Source organism: Sciurus vulgaris, assembly GCF_902686455.1.
Source record: "Sciurus vulgaris genome assembly, chromosome: 14".
In the NCBI taxonomy this organism is placed as follows: domain Eukaryota; kingdom Metazoa; phylum Chordata; class Mammalia; order Rodentia; family Sciuridae; genus Sciurus; species Sciurus vulgaris.
In genome coordinates, this window is record NC_136475.1 from 6,477,252 (window position 1) to 6,489,021 (window position 11,770).

General features: G+C 49.2%; 1 protein-coding gene across 1 annotated transcript; it reads left to right on the forward strand.

The window, feature by feature from the left end:
• Positions 1 to 1,306: 1,306 nt before the first annotated feature.
• LOC306644424 (interleukin-1 alpha-like) lies at positions 1,307 to 10,773 on the forward strand. The gene is given in 8 exon segments (XM_079111374.1): positions 1,307 to 1,368; positions 2,759 to 2,798; positions 2,800 to 2,808; positions 3,866 to 4,085; positions 5,448 to 5,609; positions 6,978 to 7,025; positions 7,028 to 7,101; positions 9,106 to 10,773. Coding segments are annotated over 8 exon segments (831 nt in total). The 5' UTR covers positions 1,307 to 1,321; the 3' UTR covers positions 9,337 to 10,773.
• The last annotated feature ends 997 nt before the right edge of the window (positions 10,774 to 11,770 follow it).

The window sequence follows — 11,770 nt, forward strand, 5'->3', positions numbered from 1 at the left end:
CTGGGCCAGAGGCGTCTCTCCTGAAGCTCTGTCGCCTCTGCTGACAAAATTCACAGGAGCAAGAGATCTTGACTCTTGTGATAAATGTCACTTTTATCTCCTGCCCCTAACACAGCCATGAGGTTATCACTCCATACTCAAGAGATTAGTGTCTGATTCAAGCAAACCTCCCTCTTCAGAAAAAAATGGTTCATTTTCCCTCAAATGCCACCCTGTAGCTACCAGTGGCTGTCAACTGCCCTGCAGGTTCACATTCATCCCTTGGGCCGGATGAACACATTAAGTCAAACACCAAGCGTGCTTGCAAGCCCCCTGGGACTCTCGCTATCTACACTTGTGATTTGGGGATTTTTTTCCCTTCCTCCCCCATCATGTATTTTTAGAAACTTGATAAGCCTCCTGCCCTCCTCCCCTTTTTTCTCAGGCTACATGTTTATAATTGTAGGGAGCAAGGAATAAACAAATGAATCAAGCTGGTAATTCCTAGAACCTTGTACACACCATTACCAAGTACTGAATTCGGAGAGGGTCAGGCTAGTGAACATCGAAACAGACAAGACTGGGTTCCTGTAAATTCCCTATGACTCAAGGAGGCCACACCTACTCAAGAGGAGGCAATTATAAAAGGCAAAGGCAGCCTGACTCAGGAGCGAGCTTCCAGGCCGAGAGGGAGTCATTGCGTTGGCGTTTGAGTCGGCCAAGGTATTGTCCTTGCTCCATCTCTGGCTCTTAAGGACGGCTTCGTCTCTCTCCTTGGCAGCTGACGCTCAGACTAACGTCTATAAAACTCTGGCCTCTTCCTTCCTTCTTTCCTTGTCCTGCCCTGGTTTGGCGTGTGTGCTAGAAGCACAGTCAGGTTTCAGGAAAAGGCTCTGGTTTGACTGATGAGGAACTGAGGGGCAGCCAAACTGGATCCCTGGGAGGGCATCCAAGACACGTTGTGTCTTCCTCCAGGAGGAAACTCTGCTGTCAAAACAATCGGAGAACATTGAACCTTTTTCCACTCTGTCTCTCTCTGGATTTACATAGGCAAATATTTCAATTTAAGGGGCTTTTTTTCTCTTAACCCACCTGAGCACTGACTGTTCATCATGTGCAATGCATTGGGTTGGGCACAAAAGGAATACCAAGAGAAATAAGGCATGTTCCAGGAAGTTTACCATGGAGTGAGGGAGGCAGGTGCGTAGGAAAGAATTCAGGAGAGATGCTGGGTGCAGGCTGCCCACAGAGTTTCCCAAGACGCTCAGAGCGGAGGCTTCTGGTCCCGAGGCTGGCTGAACTGAGCTGACAGCTACCCGTGTTCTCTGTTGCAGAAGTCAACATGGCCAAAGTCCCCGACCTGTTCGAAGACCTGAGGAACTGCTACAGGTGAGACACAGTTCCTGTAGAACACCATGTCACGTGAGCTAAGTCAGACTCAGAAGGTCCAGGGTCATGTGTTCTCTCTCATGCGCGGAAGCTGGAGAAGAAAAAGGGAATAGGAAGTGTGATGAGGGGAGCTTGTGAAATCAAAGGGAGATCAGGCGAGTAGAGGAAAGAGACTGGGGGAGGAAGGAGGAGAGGAGAGAAAAAGGAAGTGCTGGGGAGTGATACAAAGTGGCAAATGTTATGGTTATATTGTGTGTATTTAGGAATAGGTAACAACATGTCCCATCGTTATGTGTAACTATAATGCACCAGTGAAAAATAAGGGGAAGAAAAGAAATAGGTCCTATCTCTTGGGATTTAATGAGGGGTTCAAGGCTTACTAGACTCCAGGTAGGTGTTACAGTGACCGGCGTGAGTCCAGTGGATAAAGGCTGTAGAGATGGACACTAGCCCTCAAGTCAGAGAAAGCTTGAAGACCAGGGAAATTAAGCGTCCAGCGTGTTAAACTAAAATTACAATGACTGGCAGATGGACACTTTAGAAAAGTGATCTCTAGCTGGGGGTGATAGTGCACACCTATAAGCCCAGAGCCTCAGGAGGTTGAGGTAGGAAGATCCCAAGTTCGAGGCCAGCCTCAGCAATTTAGTGATGCCCTAAGCAACTTAGTGAGACTCTGCGTCAAAATTTAAAAAATAAAAAGGGCTGGGGATGTGGCTCAGTGGAAAAGCACCCCTGGGTTTAATCCTGGTTCTCTGGGTCCTGCATGAACTTCAACATCAACTTAGGTCCAGCCTCAATTGCACTCCTGTGCTCTGGTACAGTGGACTGTCCAAGAGAAAATCCGTTGTCAGGGGTTTTGATCTTGATGGGGAGGAGGAAATGGCTGCTGGGAAGTTCGAACACAGGAATGCACCCAGCCAAACCTCATTCCGATACAGAAGAAAGATCAATGCGCACACTAAAACAACAGAACGTCTCCTGATGTTCCCATTACCCACTGTAAACAGCAACACCAGCGGGGCTCTCAGTGGTGGCCTGGACGTTTTGCCAAGTGCAGGCCGTTAAATCTGTCTCAGTGAACACACAGAAGCAGAGGACCTCTGTGCTGTTTCAAAAGTTGCTCTTTCATCTCAAGGAACTTAAGCTGAAGCCAGGCTCTCCCAGCTGTTAGCCGAGCCGCCATCATAGGTAAAGGCTCATTAAAGTCCACGGCCTGCTCTAATGGTGACCGGTTCCCTGTCAGGAAGTGTGGATTGCCAGATACGCGTGAGCCTGTGGAGGACTCCTGACTGTGTTGGTGGCAGTCGTGCCCCCGTGTGTCCCGTTTAGAATAGGGTGCCTGGTGCCAGGTGCCACAACTGATCACGTTCCTCATCCTCTTTCTTGACAGTGAGAGCGAAGACTACAGTTCGGCCATCGACCATCTGTCTCTTGCACCAGGTGAGCCGACGCTGCCCTTAGGGCCTTAAAGAGCTTCCTCCACCCCAGAGCCCAGCAGAGGGCTGAACCCCGAGCCCCAGGGACCCGCGTAGCCCGCTCTGGCCTGTGACCCCTTGCTCGCTGCTGGTTGCTGCATTCTCACCGGCTTTTCCAGAACAGAGCAGAGTGACCCCGAAAGCCGAGAGCAGGGTCTCCTGGGTCAGTCTTGGGGCAGTTAGTTAGGCCATCCCGAGGTGGTCTCTCAGGCCACTGGCCCAGGGGCCTGTCTCCGGAGCTGATTGTGGTGGCCACACCTCTCTTCCTACCCAGCGCCAGAGGTCAGAGGCAGCCCTGCTGGCCACCGAGCAGGCCGACTGAGAGCAAGGAAATCTCAGACGCTCACCACAGAGGTGTCCCTTTATGTGTCACGGCGCTGGCTTTAAAGCTGTTTCCAGAGGAGCGTGGCCATCCCTGGGCATCCATGCCCCATGGGCCCCAGGACTCCCGCTCCCCCCAGCATCTGCAGATGTCCAAGACCCTGACAGGAAACAGCCAGTGTTTGCAAATCGCCTCCTGTGTACTTCAAAGCATCTCTGAGTTGCTTAAGACACCTCGCACCTGCAACCGCTTATGTAAACAATTGCCACCGTGCACCATTTAGGAAAGAAAGACCAGGAAAAAGGCTGTGCTCCTTCAGTGCAGATGTAATTGATTTTTTCCAAGTATTCTCAGTGAGGTTGGTTGACTCTGGGGATATGGAACCCTTGGAAACAGGGGTGACTGTTTTCCTGCTTTATTTTAAGCACCAGCAAGTAGAGGCTTACACCCCAGGGGAACTCCCTGCTAAGGCTGCCCCTGCTGAGATCCTTGCTAACTTGGCTCCTGACATCTCATTTTCAAACCTTCAGAGAGATGCAAGTCTTCCCAAGAAGACTTCGGAGGGACACAGGAAGGAGGGAGGGAGGGAACGGCAGTGTGGAGAGCCCCCTCACCACGGCTGCGAAACGCGGCCCACGGAAAGGAGTCTCTTTTCACGGCTGTCAACAGCTGCTCAGTTGTCATTTTTCCTTCTTCAAAGAAATCCTTCTACGCGGCGAGCTACGACCCGCTTGGCGAGACCTGCGTGGACAAGCTGATGTCTCTGGGCACCTCTGAAAGCTCGAGGACAGCCAAGCTGACCTTCAAGCAAAGCCTGGTGCTGGTGTCAGCCAACGGGAAGACGCTGAAGAAGAGACGGCTGAGCTTCAATCAACCCATCTCCGATGATGACCTGGAGGCCATTGCCTACGATGTGGAAGGTAAAGGCCCTGCACAAGAGCGTCCTCGGGTTCCAGCTCCAGAGCCCCGAGTCAGAATACCCAGACACAGCCGGGCTTCAGTCTGGTATCTTACAAAGGAAGGTCCACTGTGGTCCTTCTGGGGTGCGGGAAGCAGTGGCCTGAGGCTGGAACACTTGCTGCCGGGCTCCTTTCTTGGCCAGGGCTTTCTTGTAAAGGTCACGTGACTCGGTTCTATACTGTTAGTGGGTAACTTCTTACCAGCCTCCTTACGACCGTACTTAATCTATCTGTTGCTTCAGTCCCCTCCACTGAAAGTGTAGATAATTGGAAGTCCCTACCTCATTTGATTGTAAAGATTAAATAAGTCAACACTCACAAACTCTAGACTAGAATAACCAAGAAATGCTAGCAGCTGTTACTGTCACCACTATCACGACAGCTACCTCTACTAATATGACCAACACCACTCACTTATTAATGGCTGCACTCTTGACTCGCCCCACAACAACCTCACATTCTCCTTTTACCTATGAGCAAATAGCTCCTGGAGTTGCGTAGCCTGACCATACACCTGTACATGGGAGGCCCTCGCATCTAACGCAGTTCTGTCTAGCTCATCGTGAGTCTTCTCCCATGCCTTTTTAAAAATGACACCTAAGCCATAATACAGGCTCACCTTAGAAGGCTTAAAAATAGAAATAGAGGAAAGAACATGGAAACAACTCACTTTGGCTGCTCAGAATTCACCCCGCCATCATGATGGCATGCTTCCTTGTGGTCTCTTCCATGCACAGACACACACACAAATACACAAATGTTTGACATTATGGGAAGACGCTACCTACACTTTTATACCCAGCTCTTTTCACTTCACAATACAGCAAGAATATTTTATTTCCTTAGAATAGATTCCTGGAGGTGAAATTACTCAGAGTCACAGGACTTGTGAAGCAATTGATACATACAGCTTTCCAGAAAGTCCAGGGCTACACCCTCGGTGGCATGGATAACTTTTATCTCAGAGTGCATCCATGTGAAAATATAGGCAGGGAACACCAGTGGTCTTCCTGGCCACAAAAACCTCCAAACAACCACACATGAGAAAGTCACACCAATAATCTCCTTTTAAAAAACAAAACACAACTATTGCCCAAGAAATCTGTTTAAAAAGAAACAAGTAGCACAAGGCTACTCTTAGAATTGAGTCCAGCGCTGACTGACTTCATACCTCTGTTTCCTCCCCTGGACTGAACGACCACCTGACATCCCTTCCAGAGCTGCTTTGCTGGGCTTGTGTTCGCACGTGAAGATGTACCTATCATCATGTGCACGTGTAGACGTTAATGTGGAATTGTGCTACTGGTTTCAGAAACCATCAAGCCCGGTCAGCACCTCACGTCTTCCAGAGCAGTGGCAGTTACACCTACAGGAGGGTCATCAAAGAGGAGTTCTTCCTGAATGACACCCTCCACCAGAGTATAATCCAAGACCCGACGTCTCAGTACCTCAAGGCTACCTCATTAAATGACCAGGACCGTGAAGGTAACAGGCCAACTTGTCCCTCCCTTCTCTTCTTTCTTCCTTTCAAGCTTTCTACTTTCAAAAAAGTGAACCTCGCTAGATCCTGGTTGGTTGGCACAGATCTTCTAGAACAGGACAAAGCATATGGCCCTGGTGGAAAGCTTAGGCAAGGACAGAGCCTGTTCCACGCGGCATCCGATCGCTGCCGGGAACACGGAGCCCTCTGAGGAGCTATCTCCTTGCTTCTTACAAATATTCTTCCCCTCTGATTTTAGAGTTGAAGAGACTGAGTTTCAGAAATATTCATGACTGGAGCTGGGTTGTGGCTCAGTGGCAGAGCGCTTGCCTGGCATGCGTGGGGCACTAGGTTCAATCCTCAGCACCGCCTGAATAGATAAAAATGAAGGTCTTGTGTCCACCTACAACTAGAAAAGAATTTTAAAAGAAATATTAATGACCTACTCAGACTGACCCAGACACCAGTGAGGAGCAAACCCTCTCCATTAGAAAGCCTGATGACCAAACTTACAAAGAACTCCAGACCAGGAGAGCCTTCCCACCTTTGATGACATGCTCACGGGGCAGAACAGCCACCGGGCTGCAAATGGGGTCTGAAGAATGAAATTTAAGGGTCCAGAAATCCCTGTCACACAGGGATTCCAATTCCCACGCCAAGCCTGTTTTCGCCTGAGGACGTGTCATCGGAGCACAAACTGTTTTTAAAGACCCGGGGAGGCGATTTGGCCAAAGGCACTCCGGGCTCCCTCTGATGGGTGGCACTGTGGTTGACAGACTTTGTGATGTTCACACATGATCGTGTGTCCTGATCTTTCTACCTAACAGTAACTTCAGCCTTCGCTTTCTGGGCGCAGTCTGTGCATCTGCCGTGTTAGTGGCCCCGGGTATGTGCAGCCCTGTTGCTCTGCGGGCCGGGCCGCAGGCTTGGCTCGGGAGCTACACCTGCAAACCTGTTACTGTCGTCCCCCTTGGGTTATTTCTTCAGGGCATTTCCCACAGTGGAACGCCCAGGCCAGCAGGCACGTCACAGCCCTGGTTAAGCACTGGTCTCAGGAAAGCTGAACTACGTCTCACGTGGTCATGCTGGGCCTAAACCCTCCACCGCAGGTCATGAACTAAGAACTCACGAACGAAGAACTTGCAGGGTCTCATTTCACTCATGTAAGAGGTTCAACAAAGGCCCACTTAGTTCCTAGGTGGTGCGTCAACATAGGAAATTCTAAAACCCTAAGTATTGACCGGCCTGAAGACCTAACTTCTCTCTCCCCATCCTGTCTCTTTCTTTCTCTCTCCCTCAATACACACATAATCTTATAAGGATACAATGAAACACAATGGATTAATTTTCTTTTTGGCTCTTTTCTTTACCAGTGAAATTCGACATGAGCGCCTACATTTCACCAGCAGAGGATTCCAAATTTCAGTGACTCTAAGGATCTCAAAAACGCGACTCTTCGTGAGCGCCCAAGAAGAAGGCAACCCTGTGCTGCTCAGGGTCAGTTGTCTTCCGTGTCTGGCTTTTGCCTCTTTGACCTCTCATTGCATGTCAAGGATCCCAACAGGCAGACGCCCCCAGCGGGGTGACCCGGTGATCTCTCCTTCCTACCACGGTCCCCACCCCGTCTGACTTCTCACCTGTCCTCAGAGGCAACCCCAGGCAGGATCTGAGAGAGAGAATATGAGAGGTCAATCGCCTCTGGCTTCCTGTTCCTCTCCCTGCCTGACCCTACGCTGCTCCCATCCCAGGGCATCCATTTACTCCATCCACCCCTACTGACACCCCCGGTCCATCCTGCACGGTCCCAATCAGAAGGACAATGGGGTCTGCCTCTAGACACTTCGGTAAGCCAGCTGAGGTCAGCCAGGATCCATTACCTGCAAAGAGCATGAAGCAACCGGGGTCTTCTCGCTCCAGGGCTTCTCTCTTCCTGGGTGGCCCGGATTCTCTCACCCCAGCCCCCTCTTCCCTCCCCGCTCCCCCCAGCACAGACACACAGGCACAGCCCACTGGAGCTGCCCATGTGTTCTGCACTGTTGGGTGGGCAGATGGCCAACCGGCACCCCTGCCTCCAGCTAGAGTTCAAATGAAAACGGTGTGTCTGCACCTCGGGCAGCAGCTTCGTGCTTCAATTCACTCAGCGAGTATTGCTTCTGGAGCATAGTGCCCACCACCGTGGAGACAGTGTGTCCAGAGTCCTCGGCCTTTCGGAAACTCAGTCTTCTAAGGATCCGAAGGAGCTCAGGTCCCTCAGCACTGGTGCAGTGGTGCACAATGAGAAGGAGGAAGACGTGTGGAGGCCAGCACTGCAGAGCTGGCATCTGGATTTCACTTCAGGGACAAGGAAAGGCCACTAGAGGGGTTCAGACAGTGCAGTGCCCCATCCTCACTTAGATCTCTCACAGGGAGGACAAACCGGAAGGCAGGCATGGCAGCAGGAGGAGAGCCCAGCCGGGGGCCATGGCTGTGGCCATGCAGTAGGGCAAAAGAGACGGTGAAGAGTTAGAATCGGTCATGGTCAGAGAGAAACCCAGCAGGAACGGAGGAGGAACTCCACCTGCTGAGGTGGCAAAAGGTAGGAGAGGAACAGATTCGAGAAGTAAAATCTTTGCTGACATTGAAACCCCCGCGGGAACCTCAGAGGGCCACTCACTTAGATTTAAAAGAGTAGGAAGCCACACCCGGTGGCGCTCGCCTGCCATCCCAGCGGCTCAGGAGGCTGAAGCAGGAGGATCCTGAGTTCAAAACAGACCGCAGCAAAAACTAGGCGCTAAGCGACTCCGTGAGACCCTGTCTCTAAGTAAAATTACAGTAGAGCTGGGGATGTGGCTCAGTGGTCACGTGTCCCCGAGTTTAATCCCTGGCACCAAATAAATAAAGAGTAGGGAAGAAGCGTCTCAACATGGAAAGTGAAATTCATTTTTCCATGAAAGTATTGTCCGAGCTCATCCACACTCACAGGGAAGAGCTCTGTCCTACAGGGATCCTAGTCAAGGTATTCAGCTACTGGAATAGCTGGGAAGGGATGTGTGTGTGTGTTTAACCTTCCATTTTTGACTTAACTATGGAGACAAATGTCATCTAAATGCTAAATGACTTCCCTGAAGTGTGACTTACACTGTAGAGGTCACCAGCTTAGAGGGCTTCGAATCACCGCCTTAGGCCTTCCGGAAAGACATGAGCAATGCTCCTCCCAACCCGCCTGGACACAGTGAGACACCAATGTCATTGGCAGTCAGGACCAATTAAGATTCTTTCCAATAATGAAGGAAATCAAGTCTTGCGAATACCTGAGGCCGTGCCTCTAAGAGGCATCTGGAAAATGCTTGATGCATGAGCAAATGAATGAAGAAACTGTGTATCATGTCAGAGTCAGCGTCCTAGAGGGCTGCTTCCCACAGGGCCAGAGGCCACTGGGCCAGAGGCCACCGAGGGATCTCACTCTCATTCTTTTTCTAGTGTCTTCCGTTCTCTAACAGAATTCGGTTCTCTTACTCACAGGAGATGCCAGAGACACCAAAAACCATCAAAGAGGGTGAGAACGACCTCAACCTCATCTTCTTCTGGGAAAGGCACGGCAATATGAACTACTTCACCTCGGCTGCCCATCCCGAGCTGCTTATTGCCACTAAGGTGGACAGTCTCGTGCACATGGCAAGGGGACCACCCCGACGGACAGACTTCCAGGATGTCGTAAAGCCAGCCTCCGCAGTGGGGTGTGCTCCCCTGTGAGCTGCCGACAGTCCGTATGTACCGTGTACATGAAGAAGTCGAATCCTTTACTCTTAGTCATGTGCTGAGAATGGGCTGAGCCTTTGTAATTCTAAATGAATGTTTACCCTCTTTGTAAGAGAAGAGCAAACATAATGGAAGCAACACTGACACAGAATGCTATTTGTTATTTAGAGAACACCCTTACTTTGCACAGTACCAATCATTTTAATTACGATTCTTCTATCATTCTCAGGAGAGCCACAGGGCTACAGACAGTGGCTACCAAAAGAGGTCTACCCATATTACAGATGGTCAACTAAGGCATAAGAGAACCCATAAGTACACACAGCAGCACTTGGAATGAGAAGCCACAGACCCAGGGTTTCATTTCCTCTCTGGGCCTTCTGCTTCTTAGTTGTGACTGGACCCTTAATCCAGTGGGATACATTTCTAGGACCTTTGGTTTTATCGTTTTCATGAAGGAAAGAATAGACTGGCACAGTGGCGCACCCCTGTGATCCCAGTCACCCAGGAGACTAAGGCAGGAGGATCTCTAGACCAAGGGCAGCCTCAGCGACCTTAGCAAGACCCTGTCTCAAAATAAATTACAAAAGGGCTGGACATGTGGTTCAGTGGTAAAGCGACCCTGGGTTCAATCTCCAGTATCACAAAAAGAAGATCAGCTAATTAATTAAAAATTATTTTAAAGGGAGGGAATAATACCTTTATCTTTCTGCCTCAATGGCTTTTTTATACCAATCAGTGAGTGAGGTCATTTTAGTAAAGCATCTCTTGAAACTGAGCCTGAAAATGACAGACCATAGAATGTTATTTATAAAGTATTATTTATATGTGTATATGCATGAGTATATTTATTAACATATTTAAGATAATTATAAGTTATTATTATATTTATGGCAACTCCTTGCATCCTCTGAGGGGAACAGGCACCCTCAGGAGCAGCAGAGCTCCCAGGCTGAGTTGGGGCACCCTGGTCCCAGGGGTGCTCTTCATTCTAGTACCCAGGAGCCCTATAATTATAGTAATAAATTTATATTAATTACTCTGTGTGTGAGCTAGTAATTAGGCCAGTCTTTCACTCCTCTGCCCTTAACCTTGCCTGACTCTGTCTTTCAACTTCACCTGTAATCAAGTCCAGCCTATCTAAAATGGGAGGAGCTCAACTTGGTGACCACAAGCCCATTGTCACCTAGACTTTATTTCAGGGCTATGATTGATATTTCTTCTGGATTCTAAAAATTATCATCAAATCATACAGCTACACTATTATTCATAAGAATGACTGATATGGTATTATCAATCATAATTCAATAAAGCATCACATTTGATCTGACACCTTGTTGTTATCTTTTTTTGTTTCAGTTTTGGGTTTTGTTGTTTCATTGTTTTGTTTTGATGTGTGTGGGGTTTGCTTTATTGTTCTTTTTACTACGGTTTTACTGCAGGGTAATGGGGGCAAATAATAAAGCTTCATATAAATAACTATATGTAGGATTACTTTACAAAACCAAGCCAAGATTTTATGGTTTTTCTCTCCCCTTTGTTAGCCGCTAGCATTCATAAACAGCATCACAAGTCCATCAGGCTGAGTGGTGGAGCACTTGCCTAGAATGCAGAAGTCTCTAGGTTCAATTCCCAGCACCTCAAAAAGAAAAAAAAAAAAGCGACTGTGATAATATTCCTAGGCTTTTTTAAGCTCACATAACACTGTGCAAATGTTCCTATGTCCCTACAAACCCACACCTAATGAGCCCAATGGACGGCCATCAATGGATCCATCTGGAAAGCTTGGACACAGGTATGGTGAGCTGGAAAGGGTTAAAATCAAGGGAACCTGCAATTCGATGTGGACCCAGGATGAGGAAGGAGAGTTCCAAGAGGGGCCATCTCTCGGGCCTGGACACTGGGTGACCTCTATTGTCCTCAGTCATATTCCTGGAGGACGTATGGAGTGCTCCATTCTGGTATGAAGTAGGATGCACATAATGATAGACATGTCGTCAGAGCCACTGACAGGTCCCCCAAGCACAGATGTGCAACGGGCAGCAGCAAAGCACCCAGCTCTCGGGGAAGTTAGAGCTGGGCAGGAAACGAGTTTGGGAGAGACTGTTAGCTGTGCAGTAGGTCAGATCCTGAAAGAGACATCAGTGAAGAGGAGAATGCCTGGAGACCGGCTGTCCACACAGCTGCCATCTCTTCCCTCCTCACAGCAAAGTCCTGACCTCACTGGGAGGCCGAGGCACCCTTCCCTAAAGAATGAATCTACTGGTCTAGGTTCAGCTAAGGCACGCTGACTTCATCCCGTGTAATAAGATGCCAAGTCACCAGGCAACTTCCAGGAAAGATTTTCCACCCTGACGAAAGAGAGAGCCACGTGGAAAGAAGCCCTTCTTCCCTCCTGTTTTATTTCATTCCATTTTATTGGCGGGGG